Source organism: Epargyreus clarus, unplaced genomic scaffold (genome assembly GCF_041222505.1).
Source record: "Epargyreus clarus isolate Ecla_fem2 unplaced genomic scaffold, WU_Ecla_fem_2.2 ptg000023l, whole genome shotgun sequence".
Taxonomy (NCBI): Eukaryota; Metazoa; Arthropoda; class Insecta; order Lepidoptera; family Hesperiidae; genus Epargyreus; species Epargyreus clarus.
The window spans coordinates 9107104-9134282 of NW_027332230.1; the positions used below are offsets into that span (position 1 = coordinate 9107104).

General features: G+C 35.9%; 1 protein-coding gene across 3 annotated transcripts in view; it reads left to right on the plus strand.

Annotated features, from left to right (window-relative positions):
• Nucleotides 1-26199, plus strand: part of LOC140751475 (LIM domain only protein 3) — a 54963-nt gene extending 28764 nt beyond the window's left edge. The window contains exons 2-7 of one of the 3 annotated variants that reach the window (XM_073085348.1): nucleotides 3801-3884; nucleotides 19402-19636; nucleotides 20095-20220; nucleotides 21983-22124; nucleotides 23451-23636; nucleotides 24137-26199. In XM_073085348.1, coding sequence (XP_072941449.1) covers nucleotides 3839-3884; nucleotides 19402-19636; nucleotides 20095-20220; nucleotides 21983-22124; nucleotides 23451-23606 — 705 coding nt within the window. In that variant the 5' untranslated portion in view covers nucleotides 3801-3838 and the 3' untranslated portion in view covers nucleotides 23607-23636; nucleotides 24137-26199. Of the gene's footprint in view, nucleotides 1-3797; nucleotides 3885-19401; nucleotides 19637-20094; nucleotides 20221-21982; nucleotides 22125-23450; nucleotides 23637-24136 lie in introns of all 3 variants that reach the window. The other 2 variants (XM_073085349.1, XM_073085347.1) reach the window with 2 other exon arrangements.
• Nucleotides 26200-27179: the final 980 nt, after the last annotated feature.

A 27179-nucleotide genomic window follows, 5' to 3' on the forward strand; every position in this document is an offset into this window, starting at 1 on the left:
TTGTATGTAAGTGTCTTAAGCGAAAGCTTCCCACTTAAAAGCTCTACAAATGCACTGAAAGCTCTTTCGCGCACTAATCCCAAACCTTTTAGCTGCAATCAAAAGCCCGAGCGCCGGCGCGGCACGACGTGATGCTTGTGGAAGCGCCTAGGAATTTAATTTACATTTTTAATTAAGTTAAATTTTGTTCGGAAAGCTTTCACGGAATAGGAGTTTTCTTGATTAGAGTTCAGCCCAGCTGAAGTTTGAGATTGATTAGTGGAGCTTTAATTGCTCTCTGCCGGTGAATAATGAATTCGATCAGTGTGGAGTCAGAAGGGACTGTCTAATAGATTAGTTCTGCGTTAAATGGATCAAATTGTTTGTGTTAAGCTGAATTAATTTTAATGAATGATTAGCAATGTAGAATGGTATTTATTACTAGTAGCACCCGCGGCTTTTCCCACCTTTAAAAACATAACCTAACCCACGTATAACTGAAAATTACATAAAACCTAGCTTTACAGTACCGCGGACATTTTTGTAGAACTAATAGAGAACAACATATTTGATCAACATTATGTTTGTCTATACCGAATCCTTTCGTTAGCGCACGCTGGTAAAGCATCACATCTTGCCCAATTGCCAGACTTGATATACATACGCCATTATTTTGCTTTGAACTTATTGTTCAATCATAACAAAATATAGCACCCCTGAATAGTGTAGTTTTCTGATTGTGAAAGAATTTTCATGATCGGTTCAGTATTTCCGAAAATTTTCCCTTACAAACAAACAATCGAAGTTACAAACTTTACCTCTTTATAATATTAGTGTATGTAGATTGAGTTATATGCTACATGTTTTATCAAGTGAATTAAGTAATTGTTTTACATTTCGTGTGAAAGGTAATGTCCATATGTTTCCACGCAGTCACCCCAATGTCGGCGTCCATCAGGCAGGGTGAGTTTTAAAACAAAATCTCCTTAATTGACGGTGTCGATAATGTGATGTAAGTACTGATTAAGTGAATATTGTAAAAACATTGAATATAAAAAAAATATTAATACATTTTGAAACGTAGTAAAACAAATATGTTTCGAATGGGGCAGTACCATCGCCACACCTAGTCTAGTGTTCATTAGACCCACATTAGACCCACATTAGACCTTATTTCTACTTCTCATATAAACAGATCTTGCGGTTCAAGGGAAGGGTGTGGATGCTGGCTGACTTATGTATGATGCAACTGTCTTAATCCTCAGCAGTGACAATGCATCTGACGAATCAGTAGATCTGTTTCAGGTGTAACCCTAGTTGTAAGTTGGTTACAAATATCTATTTGCGGCAAGGACTACTTACCTGACATTCTCGTTATCTACTTCTAAAGTATAAAAACGTTTTTCGAGTAATATCTTTCACAACGAATCACGGCATAGGTAACGTAGGGTATAAGAAAATAATTAGCGGCCATATCACGCACTCAGGCTTATAAAACTCCCTAATGGATGCTTGTAAATCGGCTATGGCACAAAAGAGCTGTACTGCAGCTGACGTAAAAGCGAATAAATAAGAGACTTCCGCGAAGCACTCTCAGAGAACAAGTGGAGAGCCCGTGACGTACGATTTGACATAGAATATTTTATTCGGGACGCCCGCCATCCATTCCACTTATCCGGGCGCTCTGTTGAATTTTTGACACCTTGACGAAGGACTGGCCTTTTTTGTGTCTGGTTTAGTGTGACAGTGCCCTTTAAATTCGCATTATACGTGGGGAGTAACGCAAGACAATTCTCCTTTGTATGTATTCACTGTAGACAGATCATTGTGAGCTTGAGAACTAAGTGATTTTTTCTTTGTGCCTATGTACTTATACCACACTGAGTTAGTTAAGTAAAATGTTTCGTACGTTCGTAAGTGTTTATGTTTTATTTTTAAGTTTTCAGCAAAAATACCTTCTTATTTTTTAATTTTTGTTCAATTGAGCGGAATATTATAGGAGTCCTGCGGGTTATCGGGTCTTGTACATTTCAAAGTGATCAATGATTCACATAATCAGTCCGTCATATCCAGCTCAGGTGCCATCTACTCGTATATCGAACCGAGCCTGAGATAAAGGATTGCCCACTTAAATTGAATTCTGTAGTATTAAGCAGTGAAACATAGTAGCAATTCTGTACATTTTGCCAAAATGCGTCTCAGCTGTATGGTTCATCCTGCCAATCGGACCGATTCGAGCGCAAGCAATCTATATTAGATTTGCTCGCTCATATCCATTCTGAGATGTTCATATTTTATTGGGGCCAATAAAACGGATTCATGAATATGAGAAATGCATAACGAATACCGTATTTATGGACGGAGGCGCTCGCGGATATGTCGCGAGTAATTTGATAGCCGCCTTTGTAACAGGTGCTGATGGGAATTTCGATGCGGTTATAAAAGTTTTTGATTCAGCTTCGAGTTTATAGCGCTATTTATAGCACAACATGGATGTTATCCGATGCCATTTATTTCCACGGTTATTTAGAGAACGATTTCGACGTTTTGGGTTGATTTAAAAATAGTAGTTACTTAGATGTTTTTGATTGGTGATAAACTCATAAATATGTCGTACTCGTATTAACACTTCGGTAGCAGATATGCCTGATAGTGTGTCGAGTAATAATAGTAGAAAGTATCTACGGAAATTATTGACACAAATACTAAATTTATTTGATTTAAAGACGTCATTGACGGAATTAATAAATTTAATGACACAAAATTTTTATTTTGTCACAAATAATGATACTCGTATAAGATAGGTGGGTACGTAATGTTCATAATTGCTAGCAAAGTAGATACATCAGAAATAACTAATAACCCAACCGGTATTACGTTTCTAGTAAAGGGTACGATCCGCACGAGTTATTAGTGCCTCCTTCGGGTTTCAATTTACAGCTTGCATGGACATCTCAACCTTTAAGGAGTAACGTCTAATAGCTTGTTTGTTATTTCGATTACATTTCATACTACACTCTACGTTCTGGTCACACGGGCTAAAGTTGCTTCTAACTCGCTGGAATACGGGCATGTTTTGGAAAGTATGCTTTATGTTAGTAATATAGGGCTCGTTTTAGAAGTAACGGAGGTACGTAGTTGCCGTTTGACGGCATTTTGTCGGAGTAATAAGGTCTCGCACAGAGTGGACGTAAGGAGAGGATATCGTTTATTCTAATGAGGTTTCACTGAGACGCGTGCTCGTGTCCGTCGCTCTCGGCGATATATAGGACTCGTATTGCCTTTTAAGACGGATGCCTTGAAATAAAATTTGCCCGCTTGAAACTATAAAGCAAGACATTTTGCTATAAAGAATTGATGCGATGTACGGAAATATCTTCGTTCTTAGAATGGTTCAATACTTTTTACTATTTATATATATTTTACATACAGTGATAGCCTAGTGGTTACAAACTCAGCTTTTCAAACGAAATTTCCAAAGTTCGAAACCGATGCTTGCATCTCTGATTTTAAATTATGAGTGTATTAGAAACTAAAAATCACTTGCTGAATCGTTAAAGGAAAATATAATTACCTTCACTCCACGAATGAAAGCTCTTAAAAAAGTTCCCAAAGGTGTGCGAAGACATCTAACCCGTACATTGCTAGCGCGGAGGACTAGGTTAACTTAAATCTCTTACTCCAGAGAAGACCCACTGGTCCCACTGGACCCCGCAGCCGTACAGTAATGGGTTGACAACGACTTCCATTTAATTAGAAAGCCTGTTACTGTGTGTAACAATAATGTATTAGTCTTATACGGATTTATTTTGTTTCAGAAGAAAATCCTAACGTGTGATGCCAGAGTGACAGCTCCATCATGATTCGCGATCCGCCGGCCATGCATAAACCCGACAATGCTACCAGTGAGTACTTTACTAATAGAAAGTCAATAATAATGACTTAATTAAGAATATGGAGACTTCTATTACACCAGTAATATTTTGACTTAAATTTATTTTATTTCAATACAATGATTCAGTTAAGTAGCTACATACACATAGCTTACTTAGGTACATAGTCTTGGGCCATCATCTAAGCTCTCGAAAGTGGCAATGAGGCTGTGATCGGGTTCAGGTTAAACCCTAATTCTACATTGAGTTTATTATAGATGTCCATGGGCTGCAGAAGCGCTACCATTAGGTGGATCACATGCTCGTTGGCTACATTAATGTCATAAAAAATCTGAAAAAAATAAAATTCATTTGAATTACTTAACCATAATTCTAAACACATAATAATATAAACGTCAATTAATTGGTTTCATAATAAAAGCTAACAAGTCGCCAACAAGGGTCGCATGATCCCGTCCATTACTCTAGTGTTAAATAAAAAATAAAAGGAGCAAGTTATAGTGATATCACGTTTTCCTGTAATTGATTATGTCGCTACGTATTTTCCCATTCCGCGGCCACACGCAATTTACTTCTTCCGATTAAAGCACATAATTACTTGTACGTACCTTTTACGTTCACTGCATAATTCTCAAATTAAAGGTAAACTTACATTACAGGTTTTTTAACGACGAATTGAGTTGCTGGAATTATATTTGTTTACAGTTTACCTTATTGACGCGAAAGAAAAATAAAAGCAACGTTCTCGTTCCGCTGACGTAAATTTTTTATAATATTAGGACAAACAGGTCGTGAATAAAACTCGGGAAGGGTTGTGCCATAAACCGCCCAGCGACGTCCGTCGCGATATTAAAAAGGGGACGAACGATATTGCAATATCACATTTATGCGAAATGTCCGACACCCAGATCGTATTGATAAAAATAAGCGATTTTTTATTGTGGCCCGCAATGCCGTCCCAAGAACCACGTTTCCCTACTGTATTCCTAATTGAAGTTTTAATCTAGGGACCCCTTTTGCTGGCGTAGCTTGGTGTGTTTGTATTGAACGAATCGTTATCTAACGGTCGTAACATCTTTTACATACAAAACAAACATCTAAGTTGCTCTATAAATAGTAGAAGATATTTTTCGGGTTACATAGTAAACATAAATATTTTATATCTAAATATGTGATGATGATATATCCTTATGTCAATATATGTATCTATTAAGTAAACATATCGTCGTAATATAGACATTTTAGAGATTAGCATAGGCCACATTGTACAAGAATTTGATATATCTTGTGATTACAGTAAAAAAAGTAGCAGTGCACAGAGCTGCCCGTGGACAGTGCCGTACGCTATAACATATCGTAAATATTGTATCAAACTTACTATCACATTTGTGATATAAATATTAGGAACAAATAAATATAACCGCGCGAATAAATAAATTAAAGCCATTCGATTTATTTTCTGTTTTATGATACGCTCTACATGCCCAGACGCGGGCTTTCAATTTTTCCAGCAATAACATAACCAGTTCACATGAGCATCTAATGCACGACCAACACCGGAAAATTGCGAAAACTGGTTCCGTCGGGGTTATGCTTTTCGTTCTTTTATATTATTTTCAAATATGTTTAAATTTAAGAGACCAGTTTAACATAGTCTTAGGTTTGAATCTCAGCCACGCTGGGATTTTTTGAAGTTAATGTGCATATTAGAAATTATCATTTGCTTATAGCAAGCATAGTGGTGAAGGAAAACGCAAGGTTACTTACACTTCAGAGAGTGCGTCAATCTAATTAAAAAATGCATCTAATTAATATGTTTTTCTAACAACAAAAGGTGCGTTCCATTTCAATTGTAAGAAACTTCATAATTTGTATTTTCCGTCGTGTATATAGAGGGGAATGGGAACATCGGGAATGACCCACGGGAAGCGGGATGTAGCATGCGGCCACGGAGCGGAGCGGCAGCCCGCGGCTGGGCGGCCCTGATAAAATTTATGGCCACTTCCCCTTTAAAACAATATTGAGGGCTCAGTTGGGATTTATGTCTCGCCGCCGCTGCAGCGACTCAATTTATTCTTCAATTTTTCATACAATAACTCACATACGTATTACGAGTGATGGATGAAAAGGACTAACTTTCGGGCTTTAATAAGAGCCTCCAGATGCGAATCTCCAAATTGGCTGAAGTTTATTGCCCACTTATGTCAGGCTTAAGTTTCGCTCGGAGCCTTTCTCTGAGAAAATAATTTATAGCGTAGATTGTCTCTACTTAGATAAACTTTGATTGACCCTTTAATTTAATTATGTTTTAACTCTCATCTAAGTTTAACAAAGTGCTATCAACTTGCTCTTATTTTAAAACCCTTCACCTATAATTAAGTACAAGTTCGTGCCAAATTTATAAATTATTGAAGGGTAACTTCTGTGGGTAACTTTGTTTAATAATACTGGTATATTTATGTAGATATTGTTTCTTGTGGGCACGAATATTCAAATGTCACGTTTTGTTTAGAGATATCATCGTATTCGTAAATCGATGCATGTAGATAAATGATATTTACTACTTCTGTGGGTATAACAACTCATGTACTTTTATGTACTACAAATTAGGGATTACATTTTATTAATTAAATGTGCAATACTTGTACACACGACTCCATTTTAATAAAAAACGTATTTAGTACTCTTTGTGTTTGCTTAATTGGCTATTTTTTCAAAACTAACGCCATCTAACCGAATTTGGATTAGGTATTACAAGAAATCATTTTTTCTAAAATAACATCACGTTATAGAAGTTGAAATATCCATCAACAGATTGATATTAGCGTGGTTGCAGTTCACTAATGAACTTTACATGGAAAATCAATGAGTAGAATGGCATTAAATTTGCATACTAAGTAGTGTTATTGGAATAAGCAATTACAGATGTCGAGATTAACCCGGTCGCCTAAGTACAGGATATACTTTTTAATTAACTTTTAATTAGCCGATTGACTGGTAGTATCACGGTCTACTGTGCTGAGGATTCAGATTATTCTTGAGCACTGAGATAGTCGTCTCATTTAAAAGTTACCTCGGAAAGTAGTTGCCTTCCACGGAAAGCAAGAACTGCTCCATGATACGAGTGAATGTATCGGTGGTACCCTTCCAAATGAACCGAAGAGATCAGAAGATTTTATCAAAAAAATGTATGACGACCACATGCATTTTATCAGAAACAAAAAGCAATATTCACTCGCAAAAAATACGCGTATTATTTTTTTATAATCATCAATGAAAACCAATTAAGATACTAACGATTTCTCTTGCGGAATAATTGAAAATTTAATTGCTCAAACAGAAAACTCTTTCTTTAGAAATCGTTTACCACTGCCATTAGGCTTAATTCAAAAATTAATTTAAACTTTCAGAAGGTTGAGTCGGGAAGCGAGCTCCGTAAAGGCAATATCAATTTCATAATTTTAATTAAAAAAAACTAACTTCTCTGATGACAAAGTCTCGTACTTTTTTAATAACGGAAATGTTAACGGCTTTAGGGGTTGTCGCAAGGTGCGGGGTAGTTCACGTGGAATTTTTTAATAAAGCAGTATATCGCCACAATATCGGAAGTGGGATAGTTTGAAACTATTGTAAGAATCCAATTACTTTTTCTAGCCAGATCGTGTTACATCTAAACATGTTTTATAATCGTACTTTTAAATAGCAGTAATTAAATTTATGATATCGAAACTTGATATCTTGATACGTATCTTTAAAAAAATTACGATACATTTAATATTTATGTTTTCGAAATTTTGTTGCTAACGCTACGTTGGACCGTCGTCCTACAAGGATAACTTTGTACACGCAAATAACTTAAACCATTATGTCAATTAATGTTCGTGTAGAACAAGTTATTGGAGTCGAGTTTCCGAATTCGATACTAATTCATGCTTGCCCTATCTAGTACAGAAACAGCGCGGTCCGCCCTTTAAAGATGTCAAAGGTTCTGAACTTCGCCTTAACATAGCACGCAAGGAACTAAAAGAGCACGCGAGATTCTGGAGTGGTTTGACATGAGCGACTAATTAAGGAAAAAATAAATGTTAAATCAACTCATTATTATTTTTATTTCTTTTATATAGCTGCAGTGGTTATCCAGTTAAGAAAGTGCTCTAAAGTAGCAACCACAGGTAGCAACGCATTATTAGTCAGCTTTATTTAGAAATTAATTATATTTGAGTTCTTTTTAACTAAATGTAGCGATAAGTCTAATGGGCTCTTTACTCACTCATGGACATATCCTTCAACAGATTAAACATGAAAATTTAATGATAAATTTATTTTTTAAAAAAGAGCTTTCATTTTAAAACTATTACATCCTTGACTTTTTGGGATACGTACTGCGTGCCGTATGGTGTCGCTTAAGCTCCGGGTAGTGCGGTACCCCTGCTTAGAGATGCAAGCAATACTCCGTGCCACACATGCATATTAATATGAAGCACTGAATAGTTTTTAACGACAGCGTGTCTACTTCCCAGAAACTACAATAACGAACAGTTTGATTAATAATTAACTTAGACTTAAAAGCAAACTAAAGTGTAGTTAAAAAACATTGAACATACAATTGACAGCCCATTAAATATAATGTACAGTCTCATTAACAACCGACTATGCTCGGAATGTTTCACAAGCATAAGTAAATTTATGCCAGCTTAATAATGCAAATTGTAGAAAGTACGATAATTTTATTCAGGGCAACATCCAGTAAAGTTTTTACAATCGAGTCATTATTAGCGTTAAACCCGCATTTGGTTAAATCTAATTGCTGCCCGCATAATGGATATCGCGAGCGCAATCAACTTCATTGTTTAATGAATGACCGATTGGTGAAACTAAATAAACAAAACTATCTATACATATAATAAGAGTGTAAGGTTGGAGTGTCTGTACATCGAATATATTAAAAACAGTTAAACTGAGAATAAGCAATAATAGCCATTTCTCACATTTACATTTTTTGTTTGTCTGTGTGTTTGAAGTCGCATCACTCCGAAACTACTGAATCGATTTCTATGATTTGACAATTTTTTATAGTCTGTATCTTAACTTAACATTTAAGTCTTTATTTCATTGAAAACGATGCAACTTGTCAAAAGTTATTACAATTAAAGTCAGAAGCAATGTTATGACATTGCATGTCGCGTATACGAAGCGGAGAATTTCAGTTTACTGTTGTGCTCTGTGAGCTTGATAGAAAGGCGTTATATAATTGACTTTATATTCTCAATCCACGAATGAAGCCGCAGGCACAAGTTGTACTTAATAAATAGCCATTACTTCGTGACTTCGATATACATTACTAGCTGACCCGGCAAACGTTGTGTTGCCATATAAATAAAAAAATGTTTAGGGTGAACAACCCTTATCACTTAGGGGTATGAAAAATAGATAGTAGCCGATTCTTAGATCTACTGAATATGCATATAAAATTTGGTGAAAATCGGTAAAGCTGTTCGGAGGAGTACGGTAACTAACATTGTAATACGAGAATTTTATATATAAGATTAACCTTTGATTTTAACATAATTCTAGTTGTTACGAGTATTATAATTAAAACACTCGAACCTCATCAATTTAGAAAAGTTGTTTCCCGGTTTGCTATTTATATGTTTTTAAGAAAATGTATTAAGTAAAACCAATAAAGGATACTATTTAGATAGTATATGCAAATAAATGGCATGGAATTATCATTAAACTAATAAAAAGTCATTTGAAGATTGATATTTATGCTAAAGTGATGCACTTATAAGAAAGATATAGGTATTAAGAGATTTTGCTAAGAGCTTACCTTATGAATTTAAAAATAAGTAACCGAATATCAAAAACTTGAAAGGAATGTTGTCTACGTTTCCTTAGCTATTTTGTAAGTATACTTCTGTGTGTATACTTTGTATATATGCTTCTTACACGGAAACAATAAAATGTGCTAAGGGTTTAAATTACACTGTCATTGTACAGAATACAGCATAATAACTGCAATAAATAGTTTTATTGCAACAAATATTTATAGAGTAATAAAATAAAGTAATAAATTATATATATAGTGTTCTTATTTACGGTAAAGCCAATATATTATTTAATAAATAATATATAGAGTTCATATTTACGACTTGAATACCAACCTTAATTTATTTTACGATAAGAGAGTTGTAAACAAATATTTTCATTTAACCTACTCAATCTGTTACTACGAGTACTTTAAAGTTTATCTACATTTCGCTACTTAGGTACTGGAAACTTAACGCATAAATGTAGCTTAACCTTAGACCCCCACAGTAATTACTTAGGTTTCAAAGCACTTAAAATAATTACAATATATTAATAAACACATTTTATCGGTTTCAAGTAATTGGACATACTTAACTGAAGTGCTGCCAAAGTAATGCGCAAAAACTTAATAAAAACGAATGAAAACTCAATTGCTACAAAAACAGTACAGTAATAGTATTAGTTAACTTTTTACGGCTTAAAGTGATTAACATCGTAAAACTATATCCATAATTACATACGCGTTTCAACAATGTGTGCGTAACATATATATTAGCAATTCATCACGATGTAAACCGTGCCATATAAAAAGGATTTGAAATTCACGTAGTTTGAAATTTGTTACGAAAAACATAATCAATTTTTTTATTACATTACATTTCGGCTCCTGTAACTGAATACCCTACATATAAATATGTAAAATTAAAAATTATTATGGAAAATAAAAATGAAACTTAGTCTACGTAGACATATATTCCTTTCACAACACATTCGTCCTAAATAATAATAAAATAACACTTATTTAAAGAGAGTCCAATAAACTTAATATTGGTTTAAAATCATTCTTTACTGTCCCGAGTTATACGTTAGTATGGGAAGGCCAAGTTAATTGCAAAACGCAATGAACATTGTAAATTGCACGGAATGATTGCGGAGTGGTCGTGATGCGGGTACATTACAATAACCTGGCATTTAATTGAATTCGCGGAATGTTACCCACTCGGTTGGAGACACGCATGAGTACGCCAAGTTGGGCATTTCGTGTAACACCCAATGTTTCGTTTACGTTTATTTTGTTAATGGCTTATAATATTCGAAGGTTCGAATATGTTTCGACCGGGGAGATAATACCGCCACGCTGGTGTCTTATAATATTTGGAGGTACCTTTTTGGTTTTTTCTTTTTTGTTCGAGGGGGAAATCTTCAAAAGGTACCCGATGACGTGGGAGCGACGCCGGGTTATGTGGGATGTTTACCACACTAAAACCCTCCGTAGGCCGGGAGGGTATATAAATCGTAGGGGGTCCGTCATCAGTGCTTAGTGGAGAACACCGGGATCTCCGATGGATCACAACTGGAGTCCTCCGAGCGCGATGCTTCTATACTCGTATTGTTCGATCGGGAAACTAATTCGGCCACATCTATTTTTAGCGTGAAACAGCTTTTACGATACGGTGAAAGGGTGTGGATACTGCTGACTTGTATATTAGGCGACTATCTTTGAAGTCATCAATCCTCATCAACATCAGTACCCTTACTATGAGTTTTCAGAACATCCCACAATTTTACGTTGCGTTTACTCAATCCATTATTCTGTTATTTTGCTTAAGTAAGTAAACGTAATACTTTTTGTCTGCCTCACATGTTCGCAAAAAAGAGAGACAAAACATAAAGCGCCATTTTGTCAATGACATTGAATGTTACGTTACTGACACTATGTTCTGATACAATCCGCTAGGGGCGCTGATTGGAAATTGTATGGGCAAATACGTAAACAAATACCAAAACAGTCATGTGTGTCAAAACGTAAAAACTCGTGGTTAGGATATAGATGTCCGTGGACAATGACCATTATGTAGATAGACTGCGTTCCCGTTTGTTGCTTCAATGAAAAAAAAGTGAGCCGTCACGGGACGCCTGGCAGATGTGAAACATCGACATTATTTTGTAAAAGTAATATGCAGAAAAGAACATATTGTGATAGGAACTAAATATGTCATAATGATAAAATAAAATATTACGTTTTTTTTCCAGATAACGATGACTATTTATTGAATTCGATTGCGCATGGCAACGCGTCGCCACACCGTACACACTACTGCATATAGACTGTATATATATACCACCGTATAGCGTGGCGACGTCGCCACTGCATGCGTCGCCACGCCAGAAATCGGTTTTACGTGCGGCTCAAAAGCACTCAACGATTTTCGATGATGTTTATTCTGTATCTAATATCCATAATCGTATTTATTCTACTGTCGAAGAAAGTCTTGACCACGTCTCTCACCCTCACCCTTTGACATGAAACAGAATCGCTTAACACTGCTGTGAGGCAGAAATAGGTAAGATTTGCGTATAATTAAAGTAATCAATTCCAGTTAATGAAATAAAAAAGGATATAACCTTGAAATCATGCTAATTAGTTCATTTGAATTCTAATTAATTTCTTGGATCCGATAAGGTATTGTGATAACTGGTAATATAAATATAAATAATTAATCTTTGACATTTATGCCTTCTTCAATTATATTTTACAATGTTTGTTGAAATGATCATAAAATTAAGATAAAACATTATTCATAAGTTAATTAATTTTGCAATACGATCAATACTTTTGTAAAAAATGTTAAAATCAACGACATTCAACTATCGTATATATAAAATTCTCGTGTCACAATGTTAGTTGCCGTACTCCTCCGAAACGGCTTTACCGATTTTCACCAAATTCTATATGCATATTCAGTAGGTCTGGGAATCGGCTACTACTCGTATCTATTTTTCATACCCCTGAGTGATCACCCTTATCACCCCTAATATTCTTTTATTTTTATGGCAACACGACGTTTGCCGGGTCAGCTAGTATATGTACATACTAGTACTCATAGACTGTATATAGGGACAAGAAGTGACCTCGACTTATCACCTATTGGTAATAAGTAGTTAAAATATAAGCCAAACGCCAGTCAATCCGAGATGGTGCCTTTTTGAAGCGCAATAAAAGATTTGTATAAAAGTCTTGACAATGTCCGCTCTACAGCCCTATCTATATATTGAATCTTCATTAAAATCTAATACTAAACTGATGCATTCCGAGATAATTATAAAATTCCTATTTCTGCCTAATAACAGCAGTGTTAGACGCTGCTGTGTTCCGTTTTGAAGGGTGTGGTAAGGGAGACTTACTTTTTCGAGGCGTTCCAGCTTAGTCCTCAGGGGTAGCGGCGCATCTGTGGCCGACATCAGGTAGGAATATCTAATCGTATCTGGGGTCGATTACAGATGTCCATGGGCGGCAGTAGCCACTTACCATCAGGTGGATTGCATGCTCGTCTGTTATTCCTATATTATAAAAAAAATGTAATTGTTATAATGATAAGTAATATAATAATACACATCTTCCGGCAATTATTTTGTATTGATGTAATCGAGAAAAAGCAATTAGGTACATGCTATTCAAGTGCGATCAGTTTTGTCAGGAATAGCGCTATTGTATGATAGCTAATGGTTCGTTCACGCCAAAACAAATTACTTTCCGTGCATTTCCGGACTTATTTTCATTTCGGTCCCTTAATACAGTGGTTGTCAATCTTTTTCATGGCACGACCCCCTGAGAATATTACAATATTTTGCGTTCCCCTACTTTCCACGCTTTCCAAATTACTAATCTGAAATCTATATAATACTTTTGTCTCTTTTTACGTATAGTTAAGGGTTAAGTACCCAATTATGTACCTACAAATGTCCTTTAATTAAATATTTTTTTGTGAAAATTTATTTTTATTGAGGTTTCGAGATCCTCTTACAAAGGCTTTGCGTGGGGGTCGTCGCGGTTGCAGTTACTTTGAGAAACACTGCCTTAATACGTTGGCGGCGGGACGGCTGTGTTGGCGGAATCATACCATTTCGGTACTGTACCAATTCGGTAGCCAAGTTTTCAAATTTTCAACTCAGCACAGTAATAAAACGAAATAATACGCCTTAACATTAAATGAAATGAAAACAACACGCATGCGAAATGTTAATTTTGTATTATTAATTTATTTTATTGCCGCCGTCCAATCTCGGAGTGTTTATTGCTTTTCGAATAAACAAACGTGCGTTAGGTAATGTCGTGAAATATGTATGAATAAAGAAAATTATCGCCGTGGGAATACAGTGATATTAACTAGAAGCGCCGGTGTTTGAAACGATTTGTGTCTGTGAATTAGTGTCTACAGGGTGTTTCTTAAAATAGTGATGGTTTAGTGGTTGAAACTCGGCTTCTTTATCGAGGGGTTCGAGGTTCAAATATCTAACAGGTCTATTTTTTCAAAGTTATGTACCTTTGAAATAATTTATCACTTGCTTTAATGGCGAAGGGAATCTTGATGAAACCTGCATAACTGAGAGATCTTTAAAATAACAAATTCTCAAAGGTATGTTGAAGTCAACCAACACGCACTTGGCCAGCGCGGTGGACTATGGCCTAATCCTTCTTATTCTGAGAGGAGACCCAGCATTGGGACAGTAACGGTTTCACGATGGTTTTTTTTTATTTCTAATGTTAGATAATTTATATTACCTGCTCTCGCCGCTGGCTAGGTTTGCCCACACCTTGTAGCCTAGAGCTAACTCTACGATGCTCCGATGCATAGGTACATGATTACAAATGGATCTTGAATTATAAATCGAGTTGTAAATGCAAATTGCGTGCATGTAATATTAACTCGTCCACCCATTAATATCCCACTGGTGGGCACGGGTCTGATGCTGACCAACTACATTGCTAGACCTCACACCTAGATTTAAGCCTCGGATTCCCAGATTGATTGGTGAAATTTTAAACCACTACGCAATCAATCACAGCTCATTATAATAAACTGAGCTAATACAAACTGAGGTATGCATAGTGCTGTAAACCGCAAACATTAACGTGGCAAGTCTATGAATCGATATAATCGATCTGGTTGTTAGAACGGCTCGCAGTCGCTCCATAATTACGGTATTAACGACATGCATAGCCACAAATGGACAAAACACGCCAACAGCCCCCGGTACAGTGGAATCCGATGTACAGTGAGCTTTTCCTCAGAAAAATACGGATTCTTGGATCGCTGTAAGATACTTATTGAGGAAGGAATAGAATAGAGTCCTAATACAACACTTCTGGTATCACAACATTCGCAACACACAAATCTTACTAATGTTGGAAACACTAAAGTTGCGAGGCTGGATGCGTGCTGATTTTGTTGAAATTGGGCTCACAGATAGTTAATAATCTAGATGAATATACATTGAGTCAATTAGTCGTCATGTGTTCATACGTACGATAACGAATTCACATATGTGTTAGTATGAAAAATTAAATACTTATTAGGAGTCGTCTGAGTTACTTCGTCAACGACACTGCCACTTAAGTTTTTATCTCACAAAAAGCCCGTGTTTGCACACTTTCTGAGAATAACGAGGAAACCCACGATCCAACTTTCTATTATGACTTCAATTACAATGCAAGAGTACATTTCTCGATTGAAGTCAGTACTTTTCTAGGGAATCTATATATAGGCAGCTATTAATTACAGACAATCATAGAGGAAATCAATTTAAGTAATTTGATCGTATACTTTTGAAATGTTCAGGTGTAAGCATCTTACTAGAGCTTTTCTAACGCATGACCCAAAACATTTAAATGTACTTTAAGGTTTGAAGTTTTATCCTCAAAAAAAGTCCTTCAAAAATGGTACAAAAAGAGCTCTCATCCAAAACTAGTGACGCATGGTCGACGTTGCAAATGTTTATAGCCGGCGATGACTACTTTCCATCACCTAGCACGTTTGCTTAATCGTTAGGTTAGGTTAGGTTAGTTAGTTAGTTTAACTATAAAAGCAAAGTCCTTGACTTGAATTTACTATTTGTTAAAATTCTTTAATAGGATGAAAACATATCTATCTAGTCATAAGTATTTACATAGATTATGATTCTGTAATGGAAGATTAACTTTGTATACATTAAATAAAGAAATAAATAGTCGTAACACACAGTTAACAAAATGAAAAAATACGTCGCAGACGGCCCGTAATTGAATAAGCAAGCAAATTCATCTCCTTATTCAAGACGCTATATTTCATTTCATAGTAATATTTATTGTCAGTCTTAACACAATAAACGCTAGTGACATAAAACGTAAATGTATAGTATAATTGAAATCCCATAAGTGCTTCTGTTCGGTCCTCGCTAATTGTTACTTTAATTAATTCTAATTGCTACCCGACTAAATAATTGCGCCGTACAAGTATAATAATAATCCTGTGAGAACTGGTGGGCGCTTGTTTTCTCTAGTCTCACCGTTTGCGATAGGCGATATGCTACAAAATATATTTTTACAGAAAAAATAATTAAATGAAAGTGCTAATAAATTGTGTTCAATTCTTCTGTTCGCTGTGGGTTGTAAAGTAAACATTATATTATTAATAATATTCATATTCCTACAAATTAATTGTTCTTTGTAAATTAAAAATTAAAAAATGAGAACTGTCAGTTATTTTATGTACATATTGTTTGAAGTAAAAGTTAGGCGTAACGAATCACGCAAATTTCTACATGTACAGCGGCAAGGTTTCTCCTCAAAATGAATAATATCATTCCATAATTTAATAAAAATATAACTTTCATATTTTATCGTGAAGTATAAACCAAAAGATATCTTATTTTAATTCGCTTCTCGTTCACTTACCGCAATCTAACAAGTCCTATATACCCGGTGCGTTCCCCGCGGCGCACTAATTGCGAATTGCGACGCCCAAAGGCCGTACGTCATCTTTATTATTTTATTATTAACGATCCGTCATTAATATACTCCAATTAACTTTATTGTCACGACGTCGGCTCCAATAATTGGCCAAGTGCAAGTCGACTCGCACACGGAGGGTTCCGTACCGCCGACGTTTTTATATTTTTAGTATTTGTTATTATAGCAGCCACTTTTACATACATTGTGAAAATATGTACTGTCTACTAATTACGGTTAAAATACGGTTTAGTTAAAGCGAAAAACGTCGAGAAATGGCGGTTTTTTGTATGGCGATTTATTTTAATTTTTTTATTTTAAATATTTGTTGTTATAGCGGCCACCTTTACAACACACACACACTTTCTACACTCACAGCCCCATACTAGGATTCCCTGTGTCGTGGGTGCTATGGACACACACAGATATAAATACACAAACACTCAGATCCAGAAACAGACACCTAAGTCCATCATTTAGAAATCTGTCTAGCCGGGAATCGAACCCGGAACCCTCTGCTCGTGAGACCGGTACGGTGACCTCTCCGCCACGCGGGTCTTTATACATACACTGTAAAAAAATCAAGTGCCTATCTATTACGGTTCAGGAGATAGAGCCCTATGACAGACAACAGACGGACAGACGGACAGACAGCGGAGTCTTAGTAATAAGGTTCCGTTTTTACCCTTTGGGTACGGCACCCTAATAAACGATGTATCGGACGACGATGCGACTGATCGATTGCCAGTTGTGTCCACCTAGTTACCCCTTCAATTGGATCCTTGATTGGTTTGACGTACCCATTATTATGTGGACGGTGTTCCGATAAATTGGAAATGATTGTTTACTAACTCATATATTGTCTTTACACATTATCACATCAATCATTGTTGTGTAAATGACATGTTTGTCTGTGTTCGTTAGGGATAAATGATTTGAATGACGTAATGATATTTGTTAATTGATAGGTATTGTAGTTCACAATAAACTTACTACCTAGATATATATCTAGTATCTCCTTTAACTCTAGTTAAAATAATAGGGTTAAGGGCTTAAGAAAAACATTGTCTTTAATTATTACAACCGTCGTCAATATATTATCGTTTCACTCACGACCAAGTGCGAATTGATAGACTTTACATTCTCTTGAGATCTTTTTAAAAAAAATCGCACGGTGTTTCGATGTTTTCCTTTACGTTTTAAGGAAGTGATATTTAATTTCTAACTTCGTGCAATATAATTGTTATGTACCAAGCATATAAATGACAATTTTGTTATAAGTATATTGTTCAAAATGAATGAACTTATATATGACTAGCTGACTACCCGGACTACCCGGAAAACTTTGTCCTGCCTTAAAATATATTTATCAAATATATTTCATATAAAATAGCCTATGTTACTCGTAGATAATGTAGGTTTCGAATGGTGAAAGAATTTTTAAAATCGGTCTAGTAGTTTATGAGCCTATTTATTATAACCAAATAAATAAACAAAGTTTTCCTCTTTATAATATTAGATAGTGTAGAAATGTTGCACAATGATTTTTATCAGCAATGAAACAATGACATTGCAATTATTATAATTACGCCATAATTGGGTAGACTCTTTTTACAAGAACATTTAACTAACATTTATGCGTTGCGTTCAAACAAGCCCATTTATGATGAATACAATGTTGCAGTTTTTCGCACGAGAAATATGCGTATGCGCATCCTAATGACGTCAGCGACCGGTGACTGCGTCACGCACTACGCGTCTGCTCGAATTAATTGATGCAATTACACTGTAGAAAACAATCGAGCCTAGATAAATGCCATAATGAGTCTCATATTATGAACAATTACTCACCAGTGTGTAGCGAAACAGTACCCTTAGTATGAGTTTTTACGTTTTAACAAGAATGACTGTTTTTGTATTTGTTTACGTATTTCTCATACATTCCCAATTAGTTCTGATAAAGTCCGCTAGGGGCGCTGATTGGAAATGTGGGATAAATACGTAAACAAATACATAAACAGTAATTTTTGTAAAAACGTTGAAACTCATACTAAGGGTACAGAATGCATTACAATGTGCCTGTTAACTAAATTAAACACCGCGTTGCTGTATTTGTTTGTCTAATTTTGCATTAACAAGATATTGTAATTAAAATTACATTATGCGTTATCGGCCTCGTGACTGTAAATAGAATTCTATTAGTGTTCTTCCGTGAACAATAGTTTGCAGTTTTAATAATTAACTGTAATTGCAGGAAACTAACCAAAATACAATTATGTGCCGTGCTAATGTATTATGATTTTGTAACTAGAAATAAATTTGATAAAATTGGTTTGAAGGTGGTAGAACCCATTGTTCCGATTTGACTGACTGACTAACCTCTCTATGCTTAAGGCATTGTTAAGCACTGCTGTGTTTTGGGTCTACCTCAGCTACGAATCAATGAGCGGCATTAGTCACTTATCACTGCTTGTTTACTTCTGTATTAGGTACTAGCTGACCCGACAAACTTAGTACCGCCCCAAAATCTATTAATCAAATATATTTCAAATAAAATATAGCCTATGTTACTCGTGGATAATGTAGCTTTCGAATGGTGAAAGAATTTTGAAAATTGGTCCAGTAGTTTTTGAGCCTATTCATTACAATCCAACAAACAAAGTTTTCCTCTTTATAATATTAGTATAGATAAGAAAAATGTGGTATAATACTGATTTTTTTGGTACACAGGTCAACAAGAAGACAATAAGTATGCATTGGGCAGTGTGTCGGCAGGTACGGGCGGAGCAAGGCTCTGTGCTCAGTGTGGGAAGGTCATCACCGAGAGATTCCTCTTGAAGGCGATGGAGCGGTTCTGGCACGAGGATTGTTTGAAGTGCGGCTGCTGTGACTGCCGCCTTGGCGAAGTCGGATCGAAGCTTTACTACAAAGCTGATCTGATGCTCTGCAAGAGAGATTATCTTAGGTAAACATTGTACTCATGTTAATATTATGTTATTGCAAGTCGCAGTGCTCGCTTGTTTGTTTAGTAGCGACATGTGTAACCAGTAATGGCTTCCAACGGTCCCTGATTCTACGGATATATGCACACACAACGGCGCGACGCACGCATCTTTCTAGTTAGTCATGACCGATCCGCTACGGACCCGTCTGCGCTACCGCAGGCAATGCTCTTTCCATGGTCCATCCGCAATATCACAGACCGTGGGAAGCTAGAACAAATCTGGATCTTTAGGTAGCTAATTACAGACGCATGCCTGTTGAGTACTATTTTAGAACGCCTTATGTTTATAAGAGTATTAACCAAAAGGACCTTTCAAAACTACCACAAAGCGGGAAAAAGCAAGGCGTTAATTTTCCAAAGTTGTTTATAGAAGTCAAGAAAGAAAGTCCTATAGAAACTTAACTAACTCTTGTCAACAGGTTATTCGGTGCCACGGGCAATTGTGTGGCATGCAACAAAGTCATTCCCGCCTTCGAAATGGTTATGCGAGCGAAGAGCTTCGTTTACCACTTAGAATGCTTCGCCTGTCAACAGTGCAATCACAGGTAAGATTTACTACTTACTTATTCCGTTTGATATTTATAAATTTGTCACCGACAACTCTTTATTGGAGGGGTCACATTTCAAAATGAGAGTTTAAGTGTGGATTGGTAGACTTCTAGACGTTTTTGAACAATTTTAAAAGAACTTTTAGACGTATAGGTATCCTCCACTACCCAAGCAAGTGACAATGAATTTCAAAACATAATGAAAAATCATAAATGCTTCTAAAATTGGAACCTCGACAGAGTTAAGACCAAATTTCTTGCCCAACTCGGCAATAATGGATTATTGCTTGTATAAATTGTAATGTAAAGTAATAAACTTTACCGAGAATTCTCGAGATCGCATGCATTAAACAGTAAATCAATAACAGTTAACATAAAACTTAATGTGTAAATGCGCTATCTAATCCGAACACATTAGGTATGCCATACGTATAGCTTCTCATTATATTTAACTAGCAATAACCTGAGTTAGGGTTTTGACATACACGATACGACGTCGCGTCGTGATACGTTGTGACATCATGCCGCGAAACGATATCGTGTCGTGATTTTTTATGATATAAATTGTGATGCCATCCTGCGATCTTTTCATGATGAAAGGATGGTGGATCGACTTAGCACTTTCTGCTTTTCTGCCTCTTCAGTATCATCAAGAGATCCGGAGATATGGACAGCTCTAGACCTGTAATCTTTTTGCTGATATTAAGAACTTAGAGAAGGGAGAAAAACTCAGAAAGTGCATGGGCGCAATCATTTCTTTCCAGAGAGAATTAATCACTCTGATATCGCTTATAAAAAAATAACGCACGCTTGCATCACGAGATTCCATCATAATAATTATAGTTCAAAAAACTAAAAAACACGCTTTTATGATAAAATCAACTAAAAAGTAGAAAATAATTTTCAATCTAAGAATCAATTAAGGAACAGTAAATAGTATAATTGTGGAAAAAGTGTTTTCCACAATTATACTATTTACTGTTCCTTAATTGATTCTTAGATTGAAAATTATTTTCTACTTTTCAGTTGATTTTATCATAAAAGCGTGTTTTTTAGTTTTTTGAACTATAATTATTTATTAATTTTTAGTATTTCTCGTTATAGCGACCACCATTATTCATCGTTTGTAAAAAATCAAGTGTCTATCTATTACGATTTAAGAGATAAAGCCCAACGACAGACGAACAGACCGCAGAGGGTTTCGTTTTAACCTTTGAGTACAGAATCCTAAAAATCATTCTACAAGAGGGCATTATAGATATGTTTCAGAACATTTGAGTTATAGGGAAATAACATTATTATTTTCTAAACTAAAAATCACGATATAAAAGTTACGCCTATTGAAACTAAATAGCAATAATTATTTGCAATCTAAAGTTGCGATGAACTTTGCTGAAGGTGCTTGAACAATATCGCCTCGAAAATCGTTAATCCTGAGGATGTTGATAAGGACAATGGTACAAAATTATTAATGTTTAAAATATTGAATTGTCATCGGTCCTTAATAAGTATGCCAAATTTCGAGTTAATCCGACGTTTTGAAGGGGGTTAAAATCATGTTCAAAGATTCCGTTACATACTAACATACCAACATACCAACATACATACGTCTGAAGCTAATAAAAGCGTGTTAAAAATCACAACAAATACGTCGTGATACGTAGCGGCGTCGTGTAGCCTCACGACGCCGCTCCGTATCACGACGCGACGTCGTATCGTGTTTATATAACCCTAACACAGACATAATAAATTTGTGCAGGTTCTGTGTAGGCGACAGATTCTATCTGTGCGACAACAAGATACTTTGCGAGTATGATTACGAGGAGCGTCTGGTCTTCGCGAGCATGGCAGCTAACCCCAGCGGCTTGGCGCACATCAGGCGACAAGTTAGTGGACTACAGGTTAATAATTTATTCGCTTATAAGCATTCCAATATAAATAACTTATAGCTTATTATTTATGTAAAGTAGGAAACGGGTGTGTCTACTAGGACTTCGTGGTTCGATTACGCATTACCGCCATTCGTATTTCTGACGTTCTGTGTTTCTGAAGAGTAGCAATGTAACAGTAACATATCTGTATTATTTTTTGTTTTCACTCGAAACGGAACAATAGTGTAAGATTGCTTGTAAGGCAGTCGACGCTTCCCTATTTGAACGACAGAGTTCTACGTATCACATGGTTTTTATTGTAACAAATGCGCTTATAGCCTTTTAGGTCACTGTCTCCAATTGCATTAATATTGTATCATGAAAAGCTCAACGTCGATACCATATTGTCCGTTCTCACAGCGTGGTTCGCGGACTATACACCACGTATGGTTCAATTAGTACTTTTTGTTCTGACGTGGCCCAATACGGAGTGTGGGATCGCAAGCATGTTGTTAAAAAGCCTTGTACTTATATTAAATTATTATAAACGTTATAGCCCCCAACCAATGTTATTAGCGAACGGAATAATCGACGATTTACCTTGTTTTACGTATATTTATCGATTTAATACGGACCCAGTTATTATTTACGCTAGTTTACTGAACAAGGAGCGTACACAAACGAGTTAATCTTGTATTTATTTGAGTTTACATCTTGTTGTTTTTCCAATGTCCGCATCCTAAATAAAGGCACGTGAAAAAGTAGGCTCCGCGGAGTAAATAACTCCCACAAGGACACTGTTAGTAGGAGATTCTATCTCCACTTTATTATGTTTCTTTTGTGATCATTAATCTTTCTCGTACGAACGCTTGTCGGAATGCGAATGTGGGGGAATCTATTTCATTTTATGAGTTGCGCGAGTGGAGGGAACCATTCAGCCGCACGACATTTCTAATCGACTTTTTGATTGCGCTCACGGTCTACTGTTGGGAACTTGACAAGGGAATTGCCAACATTGAAAATCGAATTACCTCGCGAGCTCATGATTTAGCGCGCGTTGACAATACTACATGTTTTTGTTTTTTGCGTATGTGTAACAACAGCTTTTATGAATATTGTTGTGTAGCACAATAGGCATAGAACCAGCTCCAATTGACCTTTTCATTGATTAAAATTTTCAAGCTTTAAGTTGCTTTGATAATTTCAACAGTCACAGTATTTTACTGTCAAATTATTTTTAATTTCGTTTATCGCTTTTTTATGTTGGAATTACCTTTAAGTCAAGTCTAATCTACATACCTGATATTCCGCCATCTCTAATTAAAGCATTCAATGTCTAATTGTATATATCTTTAGTCCCCTAGCGGAGGTTACGTGGGCGGCGCTGGGTGTCCAGGCGGTGTGGCGGGCGCGCTGGTGGACAAGGACAACGGCGGCTGCGCGGGCGCGGACGACGCCTCCAGCGGGTACGGCAGTCCGCCCGACCCCGACGTGTGCGACGCCGCGCGATGACCGCCGGCCGCCCGCCGACTTATGGCCTCGGTGAGATTTGTTTACATGCTCTCTATAGTAAGAACCCAGATATATCAGCCTGAGTGAGTCTCGGAACGTGGCAGAGAAAATCATATTTTTATTTACAATATTTGACTGTCTTGTGTGATCGCGCTTAAGGAGGACATATGTCTCAGTGCCAATTTATGACTTCTTTTTTCTTTACATGCCTATAATGCATTATTAATTAATTTAAAAGTACTCACTTTCAATAAGTAAGTAAGTAGTATCGTATAGGTAATAAAACGTTTAATAATTATGTAGCCACGATAAGATTCTTCTGTATTACGCGTTTCATGAATAAAATAATTTTTGTTCAGAAATCTAACTTCATGCAACAGACCTGTAACCTGTTTACTCAGTTCAAATTCATTTACAATACCTTTACAGTACTTTACAGTACTCATTTATAGTACCTACCTATATATGATTGTCGTAATATCTTTAAAATAGCACATTTAACAAGAATACTAATTACTTTCCTTTCACAGGTGAAACCTCACTGAGTGCTGTCGGATGTTCGGGGCGCCCGCGACCAGACCCGTCCCCCACGGTGGGAGACCTGAGAGCTGGCGAGTGCGTCACTCCCAAAACGTCTAAATAGTAGAGGCGACGTTCTTTTGATCTTAGACCCATCTCGCTGTGCAACCATTTCACAACGTTGACAAAACACCGAACACTTTCACTATTTCGTTGCTTTTCTATTAACGAACTTTTAAAAGACATAGTGCGTAAGGACACGAGTGAAGTGCAATTTGTACATAGTAAAGAAAATTGGTAACGCTAAGCGACCCATGTAGGTATAAATGCAAAGCCGTCTAAGTGCAGAATTACATCGAAGTGTCTCGACGAACATACTTTAAAAGCACCGGAGAAGTGTACATTAGGCTAGGAGGCGGGCCGTGGATATGTGGCCACTTTACAAAATGTCCGGGATGAGTCGCGATAACGTTGTCAGAACACGATATTTCCATTATGTATACGATTCGAGTCTACATGTTAAGATAGCGCCGCGTGGGTAGGACGCGCGAGTTCTCGCTTGTATTATACTATACTGTACTTTGCCAGTATATTGTAAGTGGATAAGAGGATGCTTTCCTTAAAACTTGTAAATTACTTCAAGATAAACAGTATTGATAACTTTAATACTAATTTTTAATATGGAATCGTTCGTAAGATGTTTCTTGAATTAAGGGTTATATTTTTACACATGAGAGCTTCCTTAGGCGATTTATTACACACAGTAAAGCACTATATTCCAGGTTTTACACGTTTTATTGGGAAGCCTCTCCATAATCTACAATATGTAAGCACCCTGCTGTTTGAGCGAGCACTCGAAGGATTTAGTAACATACAGTTTAATATTAATAACATTGTTGTAAAAACTTCTGCTATATTCAAGTATATTATTTAATTGTATTTTCGCTATGTACAACTATTATGATCCTGTTAATTTCATTATGCAATTTGAAGCATTACTGTAATTTCTGTCGTACTGTTTGGTAGAGCATCTGTAGAACTGGCAATCAGCTAAAATGTTAAGATTAAATAAAATAATGTTTGGAGTGCCTCTTGAACACGGAGTGATATTATGTAAGAAACAGTAGCGATGATAAATGCAGAAAACATGATACATGCTATAAATCATTCGTATATTGTAAGGCAGAACAAAGCAATTGAGAAAATCTCTAAGCGATTTGGTTCATAAATTTTGTACGTCATATTTGGTATTGATTCCTACTCGTTCGTATAGTTTTGGGCCATTTTCTTCGTATACCAATTTCGCTACTGTTTTTCAATTCATGTTTGATGTTAATAAACTTTGGCTAATCGGATTATTATAGATATGACAGTTTTATTCAAGAGAAATATATTTATAAGTAGTGTCTCCGTTATTTGTGTTTGATCGAATACTTTCTTCATATACATGTAATCTTCCATGAAACAACGATTCTGGTTCGCAAATTTAATCACCATTTATTGATAAAATCGATCTCATTGTTATTTAAATTGTATGTACAGTAAACCTTAAAGTTGTTATCATACAAGGTATGAAGTTTATCGCGTAACTTTATTTTCATTATGAAATTCCATTTTTATTGTAGGTGTTTAATGTTATTTTACCAAAGACAATTTTCCGTTCGAAGGATTTTATTAGTCTTCACAATTTATATGAGCTACGATATAGATAGTGAAACCTTTAGAGGTTTTCAGAAGTGGTGCAATGATTAGTTTAGTACTTCTGCATAGAAATGAAGGTATACTGTATTTTTGGTGTTATTATATTTTCCTTTCTGTTTATGTATTTTTATTTTTTTCTAATATTTGTTTGACAGATTGGACAGATAAATAAAATTAGATAACAGATTTAGGATAATGCTTACTTTTTTTTAAGATTTGAATATACTTGATGGAAAATAAAGATACCTTAAAAGAAATGTATTTATGTAAAAATTCAAACAGTCGTTATTTATGTATAATGTTTAGAATATAACAAATTTCATCTAATGCATACATAACACAAAATTACAATAAATTTTTCCCTAAACATCGACAGAGTAATTTTAATTTTACCGTTACTGTGTAAATAAATATATTTATTTAATGCAAAAAACGTGTTTTATTTATATAATTAATGGTACGGAAAAGTTATTGAAATAATATCATATAAAGAAATATGACCCTTATCGATAAAAAAATTTGAGCCGTCACGGGACGCCTGGCAGATGTGAAACATCGACATTATTTTGTAAAAGTAATATGCAGAAAAGAACATATTGTGATAGGAACTAAATATGTCATAATGATAAAATAAAATATTACGATTTTTTTCCAGATAACGATGACTATTTATTGAATTCGATTGTGCATGGCGACGCGTCGCCACACCGTACACACTACTGCATATAGACTGTATATATATACCATCGTATAGCGTGGCGACGTCACCACGGCATGCGTCGCCACGCCAGAAATCGGTTTTACGTGCGGCTATAGATGTTTCACATCAAAAATAGCGATAAATCTAGTCTATTTATAATGCTAAGCTTGGAACGTTATAATATGATTACAGCGTTGTGGAAAGCTACTCCAGGGAAGGCGTTATTTCGCGTTGACACCTATCTAAATCGATTCATCACCCTATAAACCACAGCATACTACATTTAAACGTTATAACAGCCACTTATTTAGGGTGATACGTGAGCCTTGCGGAGATCTTGTAATCTCCCGGCACCGTTATCGAACCTTGCATATTGTTTTATTAGAAAGAAATATTAGTTTAATTATAGTGGAGCTATCGGGGCGATCGTCTCCTATCGTCTCTACCATCAGAGTAGCTTTCTAGTGGCAGAGAATATTGCCATTGTATTTAATTAAAATAAACAACCATTCGAAATACATTATTTCGAGCGTTAAGAAGTTCTTATCGGCGAAAAGTGTGGATTCCGGCTGACTTAATGAAGCGAACATCTTGGTCCCCAGGAGTAGTAATGCATTTGTGATCGGTTTCGCACAGAATACTTGTCCTGTATG